Source organism: Podarcis filfolensis, assembly GCF_964270895.1.
Source record: "Podarcis filfolensis genome assembly, chromosome: 10".
NCBI lineage: Eukaryota > Metazoa > Chordata > Lepidosauria > Squamata > Lacertidae > Podarcis > Podarcis filfolensis.
In genome coordinates this window covers 59,364,736-59,390,612 of record NC_139612.1, presented here as the reverse complement: position 1 = coordinate 59,390,612, position 25,877 = coordinate 59,364,736, and the positions used below count along the sequence as shown (strand labels likewise).

At 45.7% G+C, this 25,877-nt stretch overlaps 1 protein-coding gene across 4 annotated transcripts; it reads left to right on the top strand.

Annotated features, from left to right (window-relative positions):
- Positions 1-10,041: 10,041 nt before the first annotated feature.
- On the top strand, positions 10,042-24,642 carry LOC310742987 (perilipin-3-like). 4 transcript variants are annotated; one of them, XM_083572988.1, is made up of 8 exons: positions 10,042-10,267; positions 10,869-10,952; positions 15,261-15,346; positions 16,285-16,480; positions 18,691-18,773; positions 19,952-20,216; positions 21,820-22,016; positions 24,070-24,642. In XM_083572988.1, the coding sequence occupies exons 1-8, from the start codon at positions 10,201-10,203 to the stop codon at positions 24,502-24,504; spliced, it is 1,413 nt and encodes a 470-aa protein (XP_083429114.1). In that variant the 5' UTR covers positions 10,042-10,200; the 3' UTR covers positions 24,505-24,642. The 4 variants fall into 4 exon arrangements, with proteins under 4 accessions (XP_083429114.1, XP_083429116.1, XP_083429117.1 ...); XM_083572990.1 differs by having other exon boundaries at positions 10,121-10,317; XM_083572991.1 differs by lacking the exons at positions 10,042-10,267; positions 10,869-10,952 and adding an exon at positions 13,172-13,482.
- Positions 24,643-25,877: the final 1,235 nt, after the last annotated feature.

Genomic DNA, 25,877 nt, shown 5'->3' with positions numbered 1-25,877 from the left:
GGGAAGGGAAATAAAAGATCAGGCTGAATTCAAATTAAAGGCCAGGCAGAATAGCTTTGTCTTACAGGCCCGATGGAAGGAGATTAAATCCTGAAGGGCCCTAATCTCCTGGGACAGAGCATTCCATCAGGTTGGAGCCATCACTGAAAAGGCCTTGGCCCTGGTGAAGGATAGTCTAACTTCCTTAGGGTCTGGGACCTCCAAACTATGGTTATTCATGGACCTTAAGGTCCTCTGCGGGGTGTACCAGGAGAGGCGGTCCCGTAGATACGAGGGCCCTAAGCCGCAAAGGGCTTTAAAGGTCAAGACCAGCACCTTGAACCTGACCCTATACTCCACCCGGAGCAAACATTTGCAAATTCGTGCCTGATGCAGAGACGCTTGCTGGGAAGCCAGGATCAGCCGCAGCTCCCTCTGCAATGGATACACATTGGCCAAACCCCATTTGCAACAAGAAAATATGTGAAATGCCCCTAATCGTGAGTGTACCCCAGCATACTGTTGCAGAATTTATGCTGCAGCTAGACTTTTATCACTACATTTTTTGCAAAGGTCAGTATCGCTGAGGCACAGACATGAACCCAAAAGCTGCAGGCTTCTTTGGAGTCATAATACAGGATGTGATATATAATTCCCAACATGAGCAAATAAATCCTTGCATGCAGGGTGAGCTGGGGGAAACTGTATTAATAAAATGGATAGCCGGAAGCACAGAAGCTGATGGGTGGCTAGGAACAACTTCAATTTCACCCTCCAAATTACACCGTAGTAATCCTAAAGGGGGAACTGAATTCTACCAAGTCTATTTAGAAGAATTGCTTGCAATTCAAAGTTATTCTGCCACCCACAATTGCATAAGTTAGGAATAAAAAGGAAGTAATATTTTCTGCTTCCCATTTGCCTTTACACCTGATTGCTTTTATTCTTTTTGCTCCCCTGGAGAACAAAATTCCGAGCATTTCCGTCTTGAAGCTGCTGCTGCTGCTGCTGCAAGGTTATGTATTTATTCCTTCTGCTTTTCTCCCACCACCCTCCAAATCAGAAAACTGAGTAGATGACTCACAGCTTAATGTGGGCTACAGAATGAACCATGAAGTGCAAGAACACTGTAAAATCCTTCTGATACAGACATCAGTTGAGAATTTTAAGGGCTAGGGAATGTGGATATGTCTTTAGAGCTGTATCACAGCACTTCAAATGCTAATTTCAATTTTCAAAAACAGATGTCTTGCAGAAAAAAATGAAAAGCACAAAACTAGAAACTGCTAAATTTATTTTATATTGCAAGAATAAGTATAGAACCATAACTGTTTATCCTTCTCAAATACAAAAAACAACAACACACCAAACCAAATGTTTTAGCACACAAATCATTTTGAATAATCTTGTGAATTGCGGTGTTAAAATTTAAGTCCTTTAAAAGTTTCAATCTCAGGCACATCAAAATCTCACTTGCATGCCTTGTCCTTTGCGAATTTTGTCACTGATTCCTTCAGGTCAAGTGCTGGTGTCTGGGCATGTTTCACTGATATAGTTGCCAAGCCAGCTAGTCTATTTTGCGACAAAGCTTATGAAAGTTCTAAAAAAATTGAGTTTTGAGAACCTACATTCACCACTTGACACCAGGAGTTTTTGCTGTAGCATGAAGAGAATTACTTGTGGCAGCATGGACATTGGAAGTCTTTGAGCTATTACTATAAGCACAGATCTTCAGCATCAATATATTTTGTTTCTATTGTGCATCAATGATTTTTTTCCCCAAATTCTTGCAGACCTTCAGTAGTCTTAATTATATACTGTACTTATCATTCAGAAAGTCAAACAGGGAATTATATTGTTGTAGCTCTTGGAATCTCTCTTCAACAGATTGCATGGCCATGTCTAAGACAGCATAGTGGAAACCTCCTTTGAATTTTTGCTTTGGAATAATAATAATAATAATAATAATAATAATAATAATAATAATTGTTGTGACGTGGGGTTTGTGATTTCAGCTCTCTTGACATAATATGCTGGAGACAGTTCTGTAGTAACACTTCTTTATTAAAGCAAACAAGACTGAGAACTGAGGAGGGGAGAGCTACATTTATAGGGACAGGGAGCTAGCTAGAAAGGATACATTTTGGAGGGAACAATATCAGGCAATCACAGTCCTGCCTTTTGGAGGAAACCAATAAGACAGAGGATCCAAATACAGCAGCTTAAATGAACCAATAGTAGCTGACCCTCAGGAACCAAAAGGCAGTTACTTTACCCTAATGCAAATACAGACAATAGTAATACAGATATAAAATCCTTTGACTCAATACACAACACCCCTCCCCCCCTAGTGAGCACCGCAGACGTAATCTCTCAGGTACTGTGGGGTCCTACAACTTCTACTTGATCTCCTGACAACAGGTGTTGCCGGTTCTGGATTGGATGTTACCTGTGGTAGGGGGGGTGCTATAGGGGTTTCGTCAGGAACAGATGGAGTCCCAGACATCGCAGGGTCCCCTACCTGTACCTCGTCATCCTGAGGACTAGCAGACCCTGGTTCATTTGCTGAAGCCCCTGGTGACTGCACCTCTGGGCCATTTTCACTCTGGTCTTGCAGCTCTGCGTCGTTAGCCAGGGATGAATTATCTGACCCCTCCCTGCTGAGCGCCCGGCGCCTCAGCTGATCTATATGTCTCTTCCAAACTTGCCCATTTTCCAAGGTCACATAGTAGGACACTGGTCCACTAGTCCGGGTGACCACACCAGCCACCCACCGCGAACCTCGTGAATAGTTCCTCACCCAGACCAGATCTTCAGGGGCGAGATACCTTGTTGTGTCAGCCTCAGCCTGGGGGGTTGCTCTTGAATTACGGTTTGGCATTTTATCGGGGTGGACATAATCCAGCACCGTTACCAGTCTTCTACCCAAGAGCAGCTCAGCTGGCGACTTGCCCGTCGCAGTACACGGCGTCGCATGCTGCAAAAATAACATTCGCGCGATGCGAGCTGACCAGTTACCCTCCATTAAGCGCACAATGGATTCTTTGGCTGTTCTTACCATGCGCTCAGCCTGCCCATTGGAGGATGGGTGAAAGGGCGCGGATGTGACCCCTCTTATGAAGTTATCAGCCAAGAATGCCCTGAATTCTTGGGATACAAAAGCTGCCCCATTATCTGATACAATGGTCTCAGGTAACCCGTGGGTTGCAAACAGCTGCCTCAACACCTTGATTACGGCAGCTGATGCCATGCTAGGGACCATCGCCACTTCTAACCATTTGGAATATGCATCGACGATAACCAAAAAGACCTTCCCCTGGAATGGCCCAGCAAAATCTAAGTGCAGCCGGCTCCAGGGAGATCTGGACTGCTCCCACCAGTGAACTGGTGCTCTGGCCACTTCTGGCCGCACCTCTTGGCATGCCTTGCATGTTCGTACCCATTGTTCTATGTTCTGGTCCATTCCAGGCCACCACACATAACATCGGGCTAGCGACTTCATCCTGACCATTCCCGGGTGTCCCATGTGAAGCGTCTCAAGAACCCTGTTTCTCAGTGGTGCTGGGATGATCACCCTATCTCCCCACAGGAGACAACCCTTATGCATGGACAACTCGTGCTGCCTTGTCGCATAAGGCCTGAATTTGTCTTCATGCGGACCACCTGGCCACCCCCTCCCCACCCAAGTGAGCACACGGAAGAGAACAGCATCTTTCCTCGTTTTCTCAGCTATATCAGTAGCCGTTACAGGAGCCCCCGGAAGTGTTTCCAGCATCATTATGTGCTCCGCTGGAGCAGGATCCACATTGCTCCCGCCAGGAAGAGGCAATCGACTCAGCGCATCAGCGTGGCACAACCGTTTCCCCGGCACATGGGTCAAGGTGTACTGGAACCCGTTCAGGAATATAGACCAACGCAACATTCTGGGGGAGAGAATTTGTGGCGTTTGTTTGTTCGGGTTGAACAACCCTAACAGTGGTTTGTGGTCCGTTTCAATGGAGAAATGGCGACCATACACATAATCATGGAACTTTTTGATTCCTGCCACAATTGCAAGCGCCTCTTTGTCAATTTGAGCATAGTTGCGCTCCGTGGGCGACAACGTACGGGAATAGAAAGAGATGGGCTTTTCCGACCCATCCGGTTCCCTATGACTCAGCACCACCCCCAGGCCGTATTGAGAGGCATCACATGCCAGGACCAGCGGCTTCGACTCATCATAATGAGCAAGGACGCTCCTGCTACTCAGCATTCCTCGCAAGGAGTCAAAAGCCTTCTGCTGCCCCTGCCCCCATCGCCACACATTCTTTTTCTGCAACAGTCGATGTAATGGTTCAGCTACCGAAGCTTTCTGGGGTAAGAACGAATGATAAAAGTTAATAAGTCCCAGGAATGACTGCAACTGCGTCTTGTTCTGTGGTCGTGGTGCCTCGATGATGGCCTTAATCTTAGCATCTGTGGGGTGGGTGCCTGATGCATCAATTTTAAACCCCAAGAAATCCACAGTTGGCACCCCAAAACTGCATTTTTCCTTGTTCAGTTGCAACCCCACCTCCTGGAACTTGAGCAACACTGCACGGACACGCGCAACCAGTTCCTGTGGGTCTTTTCCAGCAATCAAAACGTCATCAAAAAATGGCAAGACCCCCGGCAGACCTCTTAACAGGCGTTCCATGAGCCCTTGAAAAATCCCTGGGGCCACACAAACTCCAAATTGTAATCTGTTAACTCTGAACGCCCCTTTATGTGTGACAATAGTCTGTGCTTCCGCTGATTGTGGGGTTACTGGCAGCTGTTGGTAAGCTTGTGCCAGGTCAATTTTGGCGAACACCTTGCCCCCAGCCAGTTTAGCCAACAGATGTGATACGACTGGAATGGGGTATGAGTTTCCCCTGAGTGCCTTATTGATAGTACATTTGTAATCTGCACAGATCCTGACTTCCCCATTTGCTTTAAGGGGCGTGACGATTGGAGTCTCCCACTTAGCAGAGTCCACGGGTGAGAGAACTCCCTGCTTGACCAATTTATCCAGCTCTGCTTCGATCTTGGGTTGCAGTGCAAATGGCACTCGCCTTGGTTTGAGTCGGATTGGGGCCACCCCAGGGTCCAATTCGAAGTCAACTGGGGGCCCTTTATAACAACCCAGTTTTCCATTAAAGAGACCAGCAAATTCTTTGCATAATGCCTCGCTCATCTCAGGGCAGGTTTGGATTGAATTAAGCCCTGATATACTCAGTCCCAGGGCGGGGAACCAGTCAGTGCCCAGGAGACTGGGGCGACTGCCCTTCGCAATCACCAGTTTGAGTACCGCCTGTTTGTCCCGGAACTGTACTCTCATGGCACACATTCCCATGACATGGATGCGGCCCGCTGAGTATGACTGCAAGGTTGCCGGGAAGGGCTCCAGAGGGGGCAACTTACCCCTGGGGAAGAATGTCCTCGCGGTCTGGTCCGACACGATAGTGAATCCAGATCCGGAGTCCACCTCCATGTCGCACAGCTGACCCTCAATCTTCACCTTGACGTGTGCCTTGCCTTGCGCTGGAAACTGCACGACCCTCCCGTTGATCTCCGTTACGTAGTGGCAGTCCTTTAGAATGGTTTGCTGTGGACGGTCTGCGATGCTCCAGTCTAGTTGCTCCTGTCGCTCCCAACACCGCCGATCTACAGACCCTGGTGATGTGACCTGTCTTCCCGCACATCCAGCACATAGCATCCCGGAAACGACAACTCTTCCGCTCATGGTTTCCGCCACAACCAGGGCACCTGCCTCGGTGATCTTTGTGCACTGTGCAGGCCTGACGCACTGACTCGACCCCACGGACTGGGCTTTGGCTCGGAGTAGCCTCTAGCTCGTCCATGGCATGCACAACTTCTATCTGTGGCTTAGGGGCCTTGCGACTGGCATCAAGCTCCTCTCTTTCATAATTCTCCGTGGCGGTGGCCTCCTTCAAGGCTGAAGCAAGGGTAACCTCTTCTTTAGCCACGATGCGTCTTCTGGCTTTCTTGCTGCTCAGACCACCGATAAACCGATCCAGGAGAGTCTCTTCCAGATCTTGGAAGTCGCAGTGCTGAGCGAGCTTCCGCAGTTCAGCTAGGAATGCAGATACAGACTCCCCAGCACGCTGCTCCCTCTTATGAAACTCCAACCGCCGGGCCATCTTGGTCTCAGTAGGCGCCAAATGGCTTGTCAGGCAGGCAAGAATATCTTTGAGAGGTGTCTCACTTAGCTTCGCTGGAGCAAGCAATGCCTTGGCCAGCTTGAAGGTCTCAGGCCCACAGTAGCTCAGGAATGTGGCCCTTCTTTTGCTGGCATCGGTGATCCCTTGAGCCACTGCGAAGAACTCGAAGCGTTCGACGTAGTCTTCCCACGTGTGGGGCTCTGATGGCTGGAAGGGCTCCAATACCCTTGGACTCTCCATTGTCCTGTGGGCAGGGTCGTCTTCTCAGCCGGCCAGTGAGTCTTGTTCTTAGCTACAATCCGGACTCTGAGGCAGGGCTGCGTTTAACCGCTCCTCAGCATTCCGGATCCCACCTTCGTCGCCAGTTGTTGTGACGTGGGGTTTGTGATTTCAGCTCTCTTGACATAATATGCTGGAGACAGTTCTGTAGTAACACTTCTTTATTAAAGCAAACAAGACTGAGAACTGAGGAGGGGAGAGCTACATTTATAGGGACAGGGAGCTAGCTAGAAAGGATACATTTTGGAGGGAACAATATCAGGCAATCACAGTCCTGCCTTTTGGAGGAAACCAATAAGACAGAGGATCCAAATACAGTAGCTTAAATGAACCAATAGTAGCTGTACCCTCTGGAACCAAAAGGCAGTTACTTTACCCTAATGCAAAAACAGACAATAGTAATACAGATATAAAATCCTTTGACTCAATACACAACAATAATAATAAATTTATTATTTGTACCCCACCCATCTGGCTGGGTTTCCCCAGCCACTCTGGGCGGCTTCCAACAAAAATTAAAAATACATTAAAATGTCACACATTAAAAACTTCCCTAAACAGGGCTGCCTTCAGATGTCTTCTAAATGTCAGGTAGTTGTTTATCTCTTTGACATCTGAGGGGAGGGCATTCCACAGGGCAGGCGCCACTACTGAGAAGGCCCTCTGCCTGGTCCCCTGTAACTTCACTTTTCGCAGTTAGAGAACCACCAAGGCCCTCGGCGCTGGACCTCAGTGTCCGAGCAGAATGATTGGGGTGGAGATGCTCCTTCAGGTGTACTGGACCGAGGCCGTTTAGTGCTTTAAATCTTTTGGAATCTTGTGGTGCCTATACTCAAACAGCCATTTCTTTTTCCTCCTTCTAACTTGCTCTTTCTCAAAGTTTGGTAGTATTTTTTAGCTCCTTGGCCATCTTAGTAGCATCTATCAAAACTTGCTGAAAACCCTCATCATACCTGCAGCCCACAAGGTAACTATTGATCATTTGCAATTGGCTTGTTGTTGCTGTTTAGCCATTTAGTCGTGTCCAACTCTTCGTAACCCCATGGACCAGAGCACGCCAGGCACTCCTGTCTTCCACTGCCTCCCACAGTTTGGTCAAACTCATGCTGGGAGCTTCAAGAACACTGTCCAACCATCTCGTCCTCTGTCGTCCCCTTCTCCTTGTGCTCTCCATCTTTCCCAACATCAGGGTCTTTTCCAGGGAGTCTTCTCTTCTCATGAGGTGGCCAAAGTATTGGAGTCTCAGCTTCAGGATCTGTCATTCCAGTGAGCACTCAGGGCTGATTTCCTTAAGAATGGATAGGTTTGATCTTCTTGCAGTCCATGGGACTCTCAAGAGTCTCCTCCGGCACCAGAATTCAAAAGCATCAATTCTTTGGCGATCAGCCTTCTTTATGGTCCAGCTCTCACTTCCATACATCACTACTGGGAAAACCATAGCTTCAGCTTGACTTGTAGCTGAATTTAAATCAGCTTCCTTATTTTGTAGTAGCTTGCTTGTTAAGATTGACTTCGAAAATGATGCTGTACCATGGAACAAAGGATGCCACAAACAAATTGCATAGCTCAATAGGAAAATGAATACATTTTCTAAATAAGGTAAAGATGTGGCTGTAATATTTAAAATTAAGTGCTTTTTCACTTTGTGTGTGGGACTGAGATATCTATATATCTATATCTATGTAGAAATACAGCTATTCTTTCAGATGCTAAAAGTCATGAGAGAGAGAGCTGGCAGTGCGATCCAAAACTCAGTGAGCTCAGATAATATTAGCAAGCCTCAATTTCAGGCGATTACCAGTTGTTGTTTTTCCAGGTGCCTATGATGTCTATGAAAATGTTACAAGCTCTTTCTGAGCAGCTGTGTTCAAAAATAGTTTGCATATACTGTAAAGTGCTGAGCTGTGTGAAATAGTCCATCTGTCAAGTTTAATTTCCCCCACTTTGAGTCGGATCTTGGCTAGAGCTCTAAATAGACAGTTTCCCAACATTACGTACTATAGATCTCTACAGTTGACTCTCCTTTGAGTCACAAATAAATACCGACTGCTGTGACAAGTGTGCCACCCACTTTGCAGACAAGAATCACTCATAGGCAGCATGGCTCTAGGTCCACAAATTTGGTGATGGAGTCTGCTCTCAGGATATAGAGCAGTAGTGGCTGGGGGTCTGGTGGGCTGCCAGAGCTTGTTGGTGGACTTCAATTCCCATCAGCCCCAGCCAGCATGACCAATGGTCAGAGATGATGGGAGTTGAAGTCCAGCAACATCCAGAGCGCCACAGGTTCCCCACCTCTGGCATACAGCCTCATCTGTCCCATTATGCATTACCTGAATAATGTGTGCTAACAGTGTCTTATGCATTTGGTGAGGATTGTCCCCAAGTCAGTATCCCATACCCTCCAACATTTCTCCAAATAGGGACATCCTATTCAATAATAATAATAATAATAATAATAATAATAATAATAATAATATTTATACCCCACCCATCTGACTGGGTTGCCCTAACCACTCTGGGTGGCTTCCAACATATATAAAAACAGAAAAAAATATTACACATTTAAAAACTTCACCATGCAGGGCTGCCTTCAGAAGGTTGTATTGTTACATATCTCTTTGGCTCAGGTGTCACATAAATCCATACCCTCCAACATTTCTCCAGTGAAAATGGGACATCCTAAGGAAAAGCGGGGCATTCCGGGAGCAAATCAGAAACTGGGACGGTTTCTCTAAATCAGGGACATTCCTGGAAAATAGAGACACTTGGGGGTGGGTTCTGTCACAGCTGCCACCACCACTGCTCAGGACAAGTGCTGGCTCATCCTCTTCCCTGAGTTTGGCAGCAGCAGCACTGGTGGGGGAAAGAGTCACATTCCAGGATCAAATCAGAAGCTGGAGTGGCTTTTGTAATTCTGGGACTGTCCCTGGGAAATTGGGACACTTGGTGGGTATGAAAGTGCATTGCTGGAAGACAGGCTTGAGGTCTAGTACTGCTTATGACATACATACGCTTGTAGAGAGAAGCAAAAGTGTGATGTAGTGGTTAAGAGTGGTGGGCTCATAATCTGGTGAACCGGGTTCTATTCCCCGCTCTTCCACATGCAGCTTGCTGGGTGACCTTGGAATAGTCACATTTCTTTGAAGTCTCTCAGCCCCACTCACCTCACAGAGTGTTTGTTGTGGAGGGAGGAAGGGAAAGGAGATTGTTAGCCATTTTGAGACTCCTTAGGGTAGTGATAAAGCGGGATATCAAATCCAAACCCTTCTTCTTCTCCTCCTCTGAACCACTACAGAGCATTGTTACTACGCTATGGCAATTAATCAAACACAAATGCACGCAAATTACAGATATTTATGGCAATGGAGCCCTTCAGCCAGGGTGGCCCATAATCTGGACTGTGCGACCTCCATCATGAATTACATGGTCTGCTAGCCTGGAAATTTAAGGCACTTGTCCTAATAGGTTTATGCCCTCATCACTGATGCCACCATGAGTTTCCCAGTCTTCTGTGAAATTTTAATTGCTCGAAAGCATTTTCAGGGGACACTTCACGATCCATCAGTGGCATAAAAGAGGGAGACCACCCGGTGGAGAGTTCTGAATGCGGTGAACAGAATGTCCTCCCACGAAGGGATTCCGTATTCTAAGGCAGCAATCCGGGCGATTGTTGATGCGTTCCTCTGTGGGGGTGGCAGAGGAATGGAGGTTTTTAGAACTCTGTGAATGACAGCCCTTACCCTCTATCTGTATAAGGGAAATGCCGTTTCGAGGGAAGGGAAAGGAGTGTGACATCTCCGAGAAGCTGCAGAAGTTCTGGAAAAAAAGTGAGACGGAATTTGTATTTCTGTTGCTGTGTACTCACCCTACATATCTTGTAAGCCTTACTATTGATCAGTCCCCTGGGTGGGGTGTGTGTGTAATCATTAAGATAGCACTTGTTTTTCGATTAATATTTGCAAAATGTACACCGGAGGTTGCCAACTCCATCTCTTTGTAACAAGTAAAAACATGTCCTCCTGTTAGGTTAATCAGTATTATGGTCTGCAAAGCAGGTAAAATAAACCCCTGGTTTGGCCAAAGTCTAGCAGTTGACCCACCATATTGTGTTGATCCTGTTTGCTGGATCCTGTTCTATTTGTGCCCCTGCCTCATGGACCAGAATTTTTGAAACCAGACGTTGGTAATTCTGTAGTAATTCTGCACCCGACTCTTTTTGTCCTATCCTCATAAACAGAAGCAAGAAACAAGCTTTCTCCTTCGTAAGAATTTGGTGCGAAGGAAAAAATCCTTATCTTCAGTTTTGTTTGGTTTTTATGTTGTGTGGGACATCTGTGGATATGTTCAAATGTTCTGCGATTTTGTCAGTGCAAACTTTTCAGAACACAGATAAACCAATTTTGCCCCTGCTGCAATCTTTTAATCTAGGAAAGAAGCTACATAAACTGCGCCGGGCTCTTGCTATGATGATTTATCCTGAGAATTTTACTCACTCCATTAGCTCCCCATCAGGTAAGCAACATAAAGATGACTTATATTATTAAGATCAGCGTTGGAGGCCCCACTGTCAAACATACCTGTAGGAAAAGACTTTTAAATTGTGGTATCCTGTTTGCAGAATACTTTATCATCAGGCAACAGAGGCTATGTACATAGTGTATATTCAAATCATAGTTGCCTCCAGAGAATCCACCCACAGAGCTACAATTCCCAGCACCTTTAAGAAACTACAGTCCCCAGGATTCTTGAAAGGGGTGCTTTAAATACTTGGTGGGTGTACACAGCCTGAGTTGCTTTTTGATGCAGCTTTGAAAACCTTTTTTTATTTTATTTCCCAAGCCTTTTCTCATTTTGATAAAAGCTGTCTGCTGATTTTACCATTTATTTATTTTATCTGCTCTCCTGCATTTGCACTGTTTATATTTTTTACTGCATGCTTTTCATTATTAGGTCTTTGAATTTGCAAGGTGACAAAGAAGCTTTTCTAAAGCTAAGAGGCAGTGTAAAAACAATTTTTTTTTAAGTAGTTCCAATGGGCTTCAATTACAAAGAGGGTAGATTTTGGTTGGACATTAGGAGGAACCTCTAGACAGTAAGAACAGTTCAATATTGAAGTTAATGACTTAGAGGAGTGGTGGGCTGCAAATTCATCTGTTGAGGATGCTTGTAGCTTTAGAGTTTCTACTCAGAGCTGAGAATAAGATGGAAATCGCCTACAAGGCTCCTTCCAACGATGTGATTATGTGAAATTCAGAGTTTTGTCCTCCTTCCTGGTGATTTAGCAGATGCAAACAGGGTCACTATGGTGTATCTTTAACCACACCCTTGTCAGATAACTATTGCTGCAATCCTAAAGTCACTTGCTAGGCCATGTGGAGACTATAGTATGCTGGATCAGGCAAAAGTCAGTTTGTCCTAGTATTTTGCTTCCATCAGCGGACAACACATGCCTCATGAAAAATCAGAAGCAAGTTATGGTTTAAAGAAAACAGTCTTATCCTGTTGTCTGTCCCCTGTGTTTGGTAGAAGAGAAGGATTTCTGAATACAGACGTCCTCCATTATTTTGCCTAATCCCTGCCTCCCTGCCATGTAAGCTTTTGGACATCATCACCATAACTTGTGGTTATGAGTTCCACAAGGTAATAGAATATGTTTGCCTTTAGGATGGGGAACCTTTTGAAACTGAGGTGTTGCTGACATCAGACACCCATGTGGTTTCAAGCCAAAAATAAATATAAATAAATGCATGTGTTGTATTCTAAACTGAACAAAAGACTTAAAAGAAGATTCAGTGGGTGCATGATATGGCGGTATATCAATCAAAAGTCTCAGATTCCTAGCACGACGGGTACTGATTGCAGTGTAAACAGAACATCAGATGCCAGGACAGAAGTTCTAGCATTATAATCAGGAAAGTGAATGCAATCATCTCCGTATCTGATGCACCTCAAGAGATCATTTACACTTCTTAGGAGTTTTCTGGAAGGAATGACAGGCTTAACGGCTGTGGGATCTCCACAAAGAGAAGAGAAAAAGTAGCCAAGTCTGATGGATGGAAAGATTCACCTGCTTAGGCTCTCCTGACTTGAGGAGAATTTTTAAAGCGAATGTGGTTCTATGGCCCTCTGGTGGCATTTTATAAGCTACAACATGCTGTAATAAAATTTAAATATGCTGGTGGGCAAAGGGTCAACCGTACTGACTGAAAACCACTTCCACAATGCACATATTTATATGTGACAATATTTGAGGGCATGGTCCATCCGAGGAAGCTCACAACATAATACACAATGAATACAAGCAATCTGAAAGTTCTCAAAATTGGCCAAAGATTGCCTTGAGAGTTTTGCAGGAGGGATTCAAATGCCTAGCGAAATATTAGGGTTTATGCAGTTAAAGTGACTTATGTGCAGGAGCAGCGCCAAGTCCACACTAAACAGGCATGTGGAAGTGCCCCAAGAAAGAGCTATTGCACTCATGTCATGCTCCTCATATGAGAAACAAGATAGCAGACTAGGCAGGCCCTTGGTCTGATCCAGTAGGGCTCAAACGTTCTTTGCAATAAGCCCCACTGGATTCAATGGGGCTGAAGTCCCAGGCAAGGTGTGCATAGGGTTGCAGCCTTCATAGCTGCTGGATTCAATTGGACAAGCAATCATAATGAAACTAATTTGCATGTACAGCCTGATTGGTTGGCACTGCTCTCTCCTTCAGTGCTTGCTGGGCTGAAGAAACAATGGGAACTCCCATCACTTGCAACCCTGGTGGTTTCTCCCCATGACCCGTCTTAGACAGTGGCAAAACGCCACCATCTTTCCTGAATTCATCCTCATTCACCCTGGGGATGAAGTTTTGAAACCATGGCAGCGGAAGCCTCTTCCTGAGAGCCAATGTAGTCCTCCTCTAATGGGAAATGCCCAAAATGTTAACATAGGAAGCTGTCAGCGTGAAGAATAAGCCCAATGGAATGATCCAGTCTTCCTCCTCCAAGTCCAAAGTAGTTGTTGCTCTGGGAAAAAACGGTAATAGGGTCACCTTCTGGTGAGTCTGGGTAAACACTGGGGGGAGACGCAGCTCATTCCATGGGACAACAATGCTTGATATAATAATAATAATAATAATAATAATAATAATAATAATAATAATATTTTTTATTTATACCCCGCCCTCCCCAGCCAAGGCTCAACTCAGGGCAGCTAACAAGCAATAATAAAAACAAGCTGAATGAATACAACTTGAAAACAAGATTAAAATACAACAATTAAAATATTGAAACATTAAAATATTAAAATGCAGCCTCATCACAGGAGGAGAAAGGGAAAAGAAAAAAGAAAGAGGGAGAGGGAATCAAATTGGCTCCAAGCCAAAGGCCAGGCGGAACAACTCTGTCTTACAGGCCCTGCGGAAAGAAATCAGATCCTGCAGGGCCCTGGTCTCATGAGGCAGAGCATTCCACCGGGCCAGAGCCACTGTTGAAAAAGCCCTGGTTCTGGTTGAAGCTAATCTAACTTCCTTAGGGCCCGGGACCACTAGGGTGTTGCTATTTATGGACCTTGAGGCTCTCCGTGGGGCATACCGGGAGAGGCGGTCCCGTAGGTACGAGGGTCCTAGGCTGATTTAAGAACAGGGTTAGCCACTAGTTTTCCCAAAGGCTGCTTTGAGGATGGTGGGGGAGGGTAATACAGAGCTTTGGATCATGCCCACTCCCACCTCACAATGGGTGTTTGTATCCCAGAAATTCTAATGCTCACATCTGTTTGTCGCTGGATCGACTTGGATGGTATGTCATTTATCAGTTTCTTTAAGCTTATATTCTGCCCTTCCTCCGAAGAGCTCAGCACAACATACATTTTACTCATTTCACAAATTACTGCATAAAAATTATATACCTCTTGATTTTAAAATTAAAATAAAACACAGGGCTTTCCCCGTCTTTTTTAATCATGTCAACCTGGTAAAATAACCTGAGATATAGTGCAGGCTCAAGGTCACCCAGTGAGCTTCATTTGAGTGGGCATATAGCTGCTCCATCACAACACAGACTGCTCATCTTTAACATTTGGAGGGAAGGAAGCTATAGCAGACAGTGGGTGCCAGAAAGCAGACCCTCCAAAGGTCCCTGTTTTCCAGGGACAGTGCTGGATTTACAGAAGCTGTCCCGGTTTCTGATTTGATTCCAGAAAGTCCCGCTTTTCCTTAAGATGTTTCTATTTTCATCAGAAAAATGTTGGAGGGTATGGAGTTATGTGACCCCCGAGCCAAGGAGATAAGTAACCATACAACCTTTAGAAGACATCTGAGGCAGCTCTGTAGTTTTTAAAGGTTTAATGTTTTATTATGTTTCTATATATGTCAGAAGCTGCCCAGGGTGGCTGGGGCAACCTAGTTGAATGGGCAGGGTGTAAATAATAAAAGTATTATTGCTGTTGTTTTAAAAATTTAGAGACAGTGTGAGTGCTTTCAAGCCTCATTATCAATGGAAAAGTTTCCCAGTATGGAAAGGCAAAGCCCGTTTTTTTATTGATTTACTTGCTGCACTTATATTCTACCTTCCTTCTGAAAGTGGTCTGCTGGGCTCTCACCCCCCTACACACACATAAACATTACATCCTCACAACACCCCTGTGAGGTAGGTCAGCCTGAATGATAGTTACAGGTCCAGGGCCACCCGCTAAGTTTCATGGTTGAATGGGGACTTGAACCCGAATTTCCCATCTTCTGCTTCCACTGGCAGCAACCCAGCAACGGAGCTATTTGTGGCCGTTAATTGGGCCATGATTGCCCCCGACACAATTGCTTTCTGTTCTCTGCACTTCCAGTGACCACGGAACGCATCATGTCTTCTACGAAGCCAGAACCGTCTGCTACGTCTTCAGAAACCTCTGACGAAAGTCTCGAGGATGAGGTAGTTGTGTATTCAAGCTCGTTTGCATACCATAGGTGGTATCTAAAAAAACCAGTTTTTAGCTATGCGATGTAACTTTCCCAACCTTTCCCCCAACTCTCCAAAGCAGGAAATTAGATGGCACAGCTTAAAGTTGTATTAGAACAAGTGTTTAGATGAATACTCCCCACTTTGTTCTTTTCTTCTTCCAGTTTTTTTTTGCTGGGCTACACTCCTTTTTGCTATCTTATTCTCTCCTCAGATTACCCATCTCTCCAGGTTTTGCAATGCCATCTCAATCCCCCAAAGGTGCAAAAATAAAGGTGTTATTTTGTTTTTGAAAGAACCTCATACAAAATGCATGTTTAAAGGGGAGAATGCACCAAAAAAATGTGTGTTTTACAAGCAAAGTATGTACAAAATGTGTGATAGTTTACATGTGGGTTTTGGGGGGCATTCTTCTGGAAAGACATGATGGAATGGCCCTATGATGGAGCATCAGGAAAAGTGACTGGTCCGTCCATCCCTCACTTGCAACGGAATCAAAGAACCACAGTATGAAAGGCAGGGCACTGGGAGAATCTCAGCCGATCTCGGAGCATAAACTTGATCTAAACTAGTCTATTTTAAGTTGTTTTGTCTTTGTTTTAAATGCTGTTGTTTTTTTGGAAGTCACTTTGAGTTTCATTTTTGAAAAGCAAGTGACTAATAAATATAATAAATGTTTAAAATAAAATTATAAAGTCCACCCAAACACGCAGGGTCATTAACTTCGGGTTATAGTATTGACTTGAATTACAAATCGTGGCCTCTGCTTCTTTTGTGATATGCTATTGTTTATTGGTACTGCTGTAGTATAGACGTGTTGTTTTGTTTGAACTGTGCTCTGAATGGTTGATTGATTGATTGTACAACTGATGGCTTAAATAACAAAGATCTGGCTTTGGTTTCCATGTCAGAATGTATTGAAGAGAGTTGGCAGCCTCCCCTTGGTGTGCTCTGTCTGCGACTTAGTTTCTTCAAACTACACCTCCATCAAGAGAAAAAGCTCCTACCTTCAGACAGTGTGTGGCGGGGCAGAGAAAGGCATGAAGACCATCACTGGAGCTGCCATCAACAAGGCACAGCCACTTCTGAATACATTTGAACCTCAGAGTGAGTAAAACTGAGGCAGAGGGCTGCATTTTTGTGTGCACGCTAAGTGCACCAAGCTAGAATTAGCCGAAGAGATGGCAATGAGCATTTATTGACAAGCTAGCCCACAATCTCTGAAATATACTCGGAGTCCTGTAGTGATTTCATGCTCTTTATTGCAGCTTGTAAAACAGTGATTGAATTGCCCGCCAAACCTCAGGCTTTTATATACATTATTTACACAATGAGTCCTGTCTGATTGGCTGATTCTGCTTCCCTCCTGGAGCCTGATTGGTCTTTTGCTGCAGTCCAATCAATTGTTGTATTCTACGATCCTACCAGCCTAATAGGCTGAGTAACTTCCTCCTGGTGCCTGATTGGTCTTTTCCTGCAAGCCAATCAATTGTTGCATTCTAGGATCCTACTTGCCTATTGTTTTAGGATCCAAGCTTGGTATGTAACAATCGCCCTCAAATTGCCACTGCTATCAACACACAACAATCTATTCAAGCTTCTCTGGGTTTAGGAGTCCTTTCTACACTGGAAATGAGGTCTAGCACAGTGCAGGAACTTCCTGGAACCCTGTAGACCAGTAAACGGATTCTAGTCAGTGGCGAAGCGTGACTCCAACACGCCCGGGGTGGAAGGGGGCGGGCACCCGCCAACAGAGCAACTGGACAAGCGGCAGAGAACAAAGGCATCGTGCAACCGACCCCCATCGCAGCTGGAGCAACCCCAGCCCCGAGTGGAGGCTGTTGTGCCCTTCTGCCACCCCACCACCCAGATCTGAGCCTTGCAAGGCTGGTCAGTGTGGGGACACGGCATAAACTAAAGTCACCTGGCTCCGTTGCTTTGCTTGCATCTTGAAAGACACTCGCTGCTGCAGGGCGCCTGTTTGTGCGTGTTGTGTTTTCCTGCAGAAGGTTCTGCTTTCAAGTTCGCCTCCGCCCCACATGCCAGTGGGATGGAGTCAGGATTCGCCCCCCTCCCCACGACTCCCCAAACTGGTGCCAGCCCCCCCCAATTCAGGATGGTAGTGCCAGGAGGCGGGCGCGCAGCGCGCTCAGAGTTGAGCGCCGGCACCAGGGAAGCGGCGTGCCCACCTCCCAGCTGGTTGGCCATTTTGTCACCCCCCTCATTGATGACACCCAGGGTGGCCCGCACCCCCCTTCCTATGCCGCTGATTCTAGTATGTCCCTGTTCTACTTTGCTCAGAAGTCCACCAAGAAAAAACAGGAGAATCTGCTGCTGAATTTGGTTGTTACAGACAGAAATCCAAAACTGACCAGCCAAATAATCACACCAGTGGTGGAAAAAGTAAAGGTTTGTTCAGACGGCGGTAAGAAATTACAGGGGAATCAAGTTCAAAATCCTGTACAAAAGTTGTGTTGGGTAATTTCTTCCAGGTTAGAAATGCGGTCAAGGTTTTCCTGATTTCCTTTATGAACATAGGCCTGCCCTCAGTATCTTGGCTATTTAACTGTGTGCTGTTAGATTAATTGATTTATTGCTGTTGCTATTGCTGCAATCTTTGAGGGATGTGAGATTCCAGGGGCTCCAGGCACTGGCTCAGGGTTCATGTTTCCTTTGGAATGAGAGACAGTGGAGACTGTGCTTTAAAGAGCAGGTTTTCATGGGGAAAGCTCTGGAGCAAAAAAAGAAAAAAAGGATGCTCAGACACAGAGCTTTAAAGTGTGGACCATGCCTGGAAAGCACAAACGAAAGGTAAGTGTGGATAAGTCCATAGAAAAATAAAATGGACATTGGAAAAATGAGGGACTGAGAGAAAGAACAATTGATAGATTTTCACCCTACCAGTATTTTGTAACCATTGCCAAAGTTCCTTGTGTGATTACTTTGTGTAATATTTTTGTTATAAGTAAGTAAGTGAAAGCCAGTGTGGTGTAGTGGTTAAGAGCGATGGACTCGTAATCTGGTGAACTGGGTTTGATTCCCCGCTCCTCCACATGCAGCTGCTGGGTGACCTTGGGCTAGTCACACTTCTCTGAAGTCTCTCAGCCCCACTCACCTCACAGAGTGTTTGTTGTGGGGGAGGAAGGGAAAGGAGATTGTTAGCCGCTTTGAGACTCCTTAGGGTAGTGATAAAGTGGGATATCAAATCCAAATCCAAAGTAATTCAAAGCTCAGTTGTTTTAGTGAGACTGAAAGGGACTCATGACAGCAACCATAACAAAAACCTAAGTGTCTTCCTCTCTGTGTGTCTCTCTTAGTTGCAACAGCAAACAGGTACGCCTGTCGGGGCTTAGATACAGTGGAAGAGAAGATGCCCATTCTTCAACAGACGGCTGATCAGGTAAGCAGTTGTCTGCCTCCCAGAAGATTGCAAACATTTATTTAGGTCATTTCGAATAAGTCTCTGGACACTTTGCAACATCTTAAAAACATCACAAATAGAGGTGAAGGATGCCACAAATGACCCACAGTTCAAAGCAGCCCAAAACCAAGAGAAAAGATGGTCCTCTTGAAACACAGAGGGCAGATACATTGGACAAAAGATATTGGTCAAAATATAGATATGGAAGCATGGGAACGACTGTGGAATACAGACATAAAATTTACAGCATGTTATTGGTCTAACAGAAAATTATATGAAAATGCTATATCAATGGTACCTAACACCGAGTAAATTGGCAAAAATGTATAAATCCAAATCAAGTAAGTCTTGGAAATGTAAAGAGAAAGAAGGTTCTTTATATCGTATGTGTAAGGTCTTGTAGTAAGGTTAAAGCTTACTGGGAAATGATATATAATGAATTGAAAAAGATGTTTAAAATAACGTTTGTAAAAAACAACAACCCAGAAGCTTTCCTTTTGGGAATTATAGGGAGAGAACTACCCAAACTGTCTAGAAATTTATTCATGTATGCTACTACAGCAGCAAGAATGTTATTTATCAAAAAATGGAAAGAAGAAGTCCCAGAAAAAGAAGAATGGATAAAAAAGCTTATGGAATATGTAGAAATGGTGAAGCCTAGCAGAAAAATAAGAAACCAAGATAACAAACTTTGTGTAAAAGAATGTAAATAGTCTATTTAATATTTACAAATAAACTGTAAACAGATAAGAACTTTGGCAGGATTATTGTAATAACCTGCAGTTTTATAAGCATATATGTATCTAAAGTAGATGAATAAATGAGCAAATTAAGTTAATTTGGATATGCAAAGAATATTAAAAATAAATTTAAGGAACTGCAGAAAGAGGGTAAGGAAGCCAAGTTTTGAAATGTTAAAATGATCATAAAATTATTGAAATGCATAAAATTGAAAATCATAAATAATTTTTAAATTAAATAAAAAACCCCCACAGACTCAGGTCGCATCCCATGCACCATAAATTTAGAGCACATGTCTTCCTTGCAAAGAAGCCAGGGCACTGCAGTTTGCCCCTCACAGAGCTACAATTCACAGTACCCAAGACAAAAGCTACTTTCCAATAATCCCACCAGGATCTGTCTTCTGACTCTTGCAGGTTGTCTCTGGTACGAAGGAGATGATGTCTTCTAAAGTCACAGGTGCAAAGAGCGCCATGACCCGCAGGCTATCGGGGATGGTTGACATGACCAGAGATGCTGTCCAGGGTAGCGTGAGGACCACAACGTCCATGGTGACTGGGAGTATGAGCCTGTTGATGGGGACGAGAGTTGGCCAGATGGCCAGGACCAGTGTGGACACCATGCTGGGCAGGTCCCATGCATTTATAGATCACTATCTCCTGGTTGCCGATGAAGATATGAGTAAGGGCTCCTTAGAGTGTTTCCCCCCTACCTGTACAGTACAGAGTGGTTTTTTATCTTAATGATATGTGCAGACAAAGTACCAAGATTTAGACCTGGGGTGGGAGAACCCTTTCAGTTCAAGTGCCACATTCCTTTCTGGGCAAATTCTGGTGGTCACATGCCCAGTGGGGGGGGGGCAGGTACAGAGTCAAAGTACCCCTTTGGACAGTAGACTAGTTCCTACACATACCCAGCTTTTTTTCAGCCAGAGCGCAGTTTCGGCATCTCTCAGGTGGGCACCATTCTGGCGCCCGCTTCTTCCCTTTATGTACTTCCGCGAAGCCCCAAACAAACATTTCAAGTCAAAATGGAAGCTGGCCAGTGTGTGCGAGTCTACACTTTTTAAGATCTATGACTCTGTAGTTTTTAGCGGTGAATGCTGCTGTTGTCAAACAGCTGTTCAGGGCTGCCCCAGGTTGCCCGGTGACTTACAATTTCATGGTGAGTTCTGGCACCAATTTTTCTTGATAAAAAGCGCTGCACGCACCCCCCTATATCCAGGCAAGCAAGAGGCAATACAAGACCTCAAGGACGCATTCTGCACAGACAAACAAGGCCAGTGAGGGGTGTGGCTTGGGGGAGAGGATGTGTGGCATGAGGATAGCCCAGAGGGCCACATAGAGAGGATTGGAGGGCCATATTTATCCCCAAGCCTGAGATTCCATGCTCCTGGTTTAGACAAATCATTAATGTCTAAGGCTGGGTCAGCCCCATGAGCATCTTTCCACAACTTTATGTTCCTCTAGTGTTGGGTTTTTTAAAAAACACACATACACAAATGTGTACACATGCTCCATTAACTGTGAAGCCTCTACCACTTAGATGTGCCAAATTTATTATGGAGCCTGACCACTCACGAGGGGGGTCAGCGTCTGTGAAAATATTAGGCCCTAGACGAAATGACCCCTCCTCAGCTCACTGTCCTGTCTGTAGGTAGCAAAATGGGAAGAGAGATTTCAGAAATTTTGCAAAGGGGGCAGGCGATGTGGTGAAATGAGGGGCATATTGGAGGGGGGCAGCCTTCCCAAAGTCATCTTGAAAGATAAGTGATGAAATAGCATAATTCCCAGGACATCTCTGCAGGTGTGAGGAGGGAATGGCAGCCAGACTAACTGGCAGGTCCCAGAGATTTTCTGGGGAGTGGTGACTGGGGAAAGTAAGGCATTTCACCCTCTTTCACCCCGCCCCCACCACACGTTTTCAGCTGCAGTAGGAAAAACACATATGACTGGGTGGCATTTTACTCAGAGTAGACCCACAGAAATCAATGGACCCACCGTGGTTACATGAAAAGCTTTAAACAATGGCTCCACCATTGGGGCGTAAAATGTGATTACAATTTAACTTATAAAAAGGTGCCCAAGAATGCCAACATGGTTAATCCCCGGCGTAGGGAAACATTGTGTACATGGCAACTGGCTCATGGAGATGTCTCCTGGCCATGGATCCCAACACCTCGCAAAAATGACTGGGGCCACCTCGAACACGGGGCTGCTGCAATCTCCAGCTGCAACCTTCTGTCTCCCTTTATGATCACACAGTGATGTTTCTTTCGTTTCAGATGAGACTCGGACATGTTCTAAATGTGGATTGGGGGATTCTGGGGAGGAAGTGCAGGCGCAGATCAGGTGCGAAGGGTACATGGTCTGCTTGCTTTCCTTGCTGAACAAATTCCAACACTATGCTTCAATGCAGTCTCAGCGCCGCATCAGCCACACGTGCCAGAGCCTCCAAAAGGTCACGGAAAACTGCTATGCGGTAAGAGCATTCTTTCCCCTTCCTATGTCGCTCTGGGCTGGGAGGAAACAATCACATCTCCTTTGAAAACAAAAAGTTTCAGTGAGGCTGAAATATTTCTTAGATTAGCCCCAAGGATGGTGTATGTGAGAGAGAGGGCGGGGGAAGGGGAGGCAACTGTGTCATCAGGGTCAAATTCTACACCAGAACTTTCCAAACTTTTCATATTCGTGACACACTTTTTAGAGATGCATCTTTTAGTAACACAGTAATTCAGTTTACTAGCAAACCAGAGGTTAAACTAAAGGAAGGTAAAAGGTAAAGGACCCCTGGACAGTTAAGTCCAGTCAAAGGCGACTATGGCGTTGTGGTGTTGATCTTGCTTTCAGGCCGAGGGAGCCGGCGTTTGTCCACAGACAGCTTTCCAGGTCATGTGGCCAGCAGGACTAAACCACTTCTGGCACAACAGAACACTGTGACGGAAAACAGAGTGCACGGAAACACCATTTACCTTCCCGCTGCAGTGGTACCTATTTATCTACTTGCACTGGTGTGATTTCAAACTGCTAGGTTGACAGGAGCTGAGACAGAGCAACAGGCGCTCACCCTGTTGGGTGGACTTGAACTGCCGACCTTCTGATCAGCAAGCCCAAGAGGCTCAGTGGTTTAGACCACAGCACCACCCATGTCCAGAGGTTAAACTAACCCCTTTCTAGCCCTGGGAAGAGCATGGGGAGCGTTCACACGGCACACCTACACACTGCAACCGACACAGTAATGTTTGGAAAGCTCTGGTTTATACATACACACACACTGCAGAATGAGAAGTACACTGCCATGTAAAGAGAGAAAGGAGAGCAGAAGACCATTGAGTCCACAAACTAAAATAAATGCATGGGAAAGGGAATTTATGCTCCAAATTTAAACAGCACTAAATGCAAGCTGTGTTCGGGAAGGGTGACCAGGATACTAACAGCGCACTCCTGATTTCCCCACTGCAAGTGTGCACCTTGCACTTGGCACTGTTCGGATTCAGTGGATTTCCAGGTGGATCTGACCCAGTCTGGCTTGCGTTTGGCACCCAAAATGCACATGCTGGCCAGCATGATCCACAGAGTTCAGCAGGTTCACAGCACAAAGTCCACAGCACAAAGTTAAGTGTGACCACCTCCCTGTAAGCTGATCCACAGTAAAAAAAGCATTAGGAGCAGGGGCTAGTGGAAAAGTTGGCAACTTCATCCTTGCATCACGTCACATCCGCCGTGTCAAAATCTCTCTTTAAGTGTGGACAGGCCATAGCTCAGTAGCAGGAGAAATGCTTTGCATGCAGAAGGTTGCAGGTTTGAGTCCTGGCATCTTGAGATAAGACTAGCAAAGACTCCTGCCTGAAGCTCTGGAGAGCCAGTGCCAGCTATTACCTGTGGTTTTTTTAAAATTACATTTATATAACACCTTTTTTCAAGGTGGTGCACATGGGTCTTCCTTTTCCCGTTTTATCCTCACAACAACCCTGTCAGGTAGGTTGACTGGCCCAAGGTCACCCAGTGAGCTTTGTGACTGAGTGGGGAATAATAGAAGCCCCATCTCCTAGGTCTTTCTTCAACACTCTAGAATTGTGGAATCTTAGAGCTGGAAGGGATCCCGAGGGTCATCTAGTCCAACCCAGACCTTTGATCATCTTTGGTTGCCCTCCTCTGCACACTTTCCAGCTTGTCAGTATCCTTCTTAAATTGTGGTGCCTGGAATTGGACACAATACTCCCTCCAGCTGTAGTCTAATCCAGCCTTTCTCCACCTTGGGTCCCCAGATGTTGTGCAACAATTCCCATCATCCCTGATGCAGCACTGGTCCTGCCAGCTAGGGCTGATGGGAGTTGTAGTCCAACAACCCAAGGTTGAGAGAGGCTGCTCTAAGCACTCCACCACACTAGGTGGACCAAAGGTCATGACTTGTAATAAGTCATCTCCCTATGTTGTTGTTGTTGTTTTTCAATATATATATACATATATATATATATATATATATATATATATATATATATATATATATTCCCCAATGGATGTCTGCATTTCAGGAATGGAAGGCTTGGCTGGCTGCCTTGTACTATACGGTCACACTCCCGCTGAGGACCATCTACCTGATCGTCCTCTTCAGCGTGGAAGAATTATCCTCCCAGTTTCACGAGAATGTCCCCCAGGCCTCTTACGCCCTCGAAGAACTCAAGATGGCCCTCTCCACCCTAGAATGCCTGCAGGATCTCTGCCGAAGAATCTTCACCCGAGTGTGGGAGAGAATGTCTGAGGAGGAGAACCTGAACGCGCTTTTGAACTACGTGTCGCAGTCCCTGCCCTTTTGCTTCTTCACAAACAGCTGCAGATGCAAGACCTGCCCTGGCAGCGCCATAAGGGCCCTCAAGATCGCGCGGAGCGGGCAAGCGTCTCAAGGTACCTTTTCTGGGCAGCAGGAATCCAGGACCAGCTTCCTGGCAGCAGCAACCCCAACCACCTGAGCCCTCTGGGTCTTGTTCACCTGTAGAAGGCAGAGGAGGAAAGTGTGCAATGTGGACTTGAGGGCATTTTTAAAGGGCTTGGTTCTTAGATTAAATCCTAGGCACAACAGCAGCCTGGCAGTAAATGAGTGAATTAGACCTTAGTGTGCATGTGTGTTTTTCTCGTGTCTCGGAAAGCCAAGGAAACTCACTCTCTCTCTCCAGGCTGAGGGAAGATGAAGGGAATCCAAACAGAAGTCCTTGTTCTAGGATCCCCAAAGACCCGGTTACGTTGTCAAGCTAAAAATATGCAGTATGCGTGTCCCGGTCCACCTCCTTCCCAAGTCATGGGATAGCTCAGTGAGAGTGCTCATGCTTAGCATTATATGGGCTGCAGCATATCCTGTAGGAAAGATTTCTATATCAGGCAGCTGTCCAACATTCCTTTAAGGGTGGAGAGCTGCTTCAGAACATCCTTTTCTGTCAAAGATGGGGAACTTCCAGAGGTTAGGCTGCAGCTCCCATCACTCTGGACTGTTGGCTCAGGCTGTCGGGAGTCCAAAAACATTGGGAAGACCACAAGTTCCCCAGCCTCGTCTTATACTATTTTGGTAACACCTGAAGATTGGGGGCCACATGGCGAGGACTCCGCGCCGCCACATTTTCTTATAGCTCTGTAGTTCTAGTTCCTGGGAAGGGTAGCATGAGCACCCTCAAAAGTGGGATGGGGAAGCTGTGACCTTCTCGAGGTGGTTGGAGAGGCCACCGAGACCACAGAACACCAGTCTTGAAACACCTACATTGGCTCCCAGTATGTTTCCGAGCACAATTCAAAGTGTTGGTGCTGACCTTTAAAGCCCTAAACGGCCTCGGCCCAGTATATCTGAAGGAGCATCTCCACCCCCCGGACACTGAGGTCCAGTGCAGAGGGCCTTCTGGCGGTTCCCTCACTGCGAGAAGCCAAGTTACAGGGTACCAGGCAGAGGGCCTTCTCGGTAGTGGCGCCCTCCCTGTGGAACGCCCTCCCACCAGATGTCAAAGAGAACAACTACTACCAGACTTTTAGAAGACATCTGAAGGCAGCCCTGTTTAGGGAAGCTTTTAATGTTTGATGCATTACTGTATTTTAATGTTTTGTTGGAAGCCGCCCAGAGTGGCTGAGGAAGCCCAGCCAGATGGGCGGGGTATAAATAAATTATTATTATTATTATTATTATTATTATTATTATTATTATTATTATTCTTCCCATCATGCCTAACCACTGGCTACACTGGCTGGGGCTGATGGGAGTTGGAGTCTAATGAGCCGCAGCTTCCCTAGCTCTGCCCTAAAAGTATCATCCGGTGGGAGGGGAGCAGAGGCGGAGCGGTCCAGGGGGTCCAAAACTTATTGC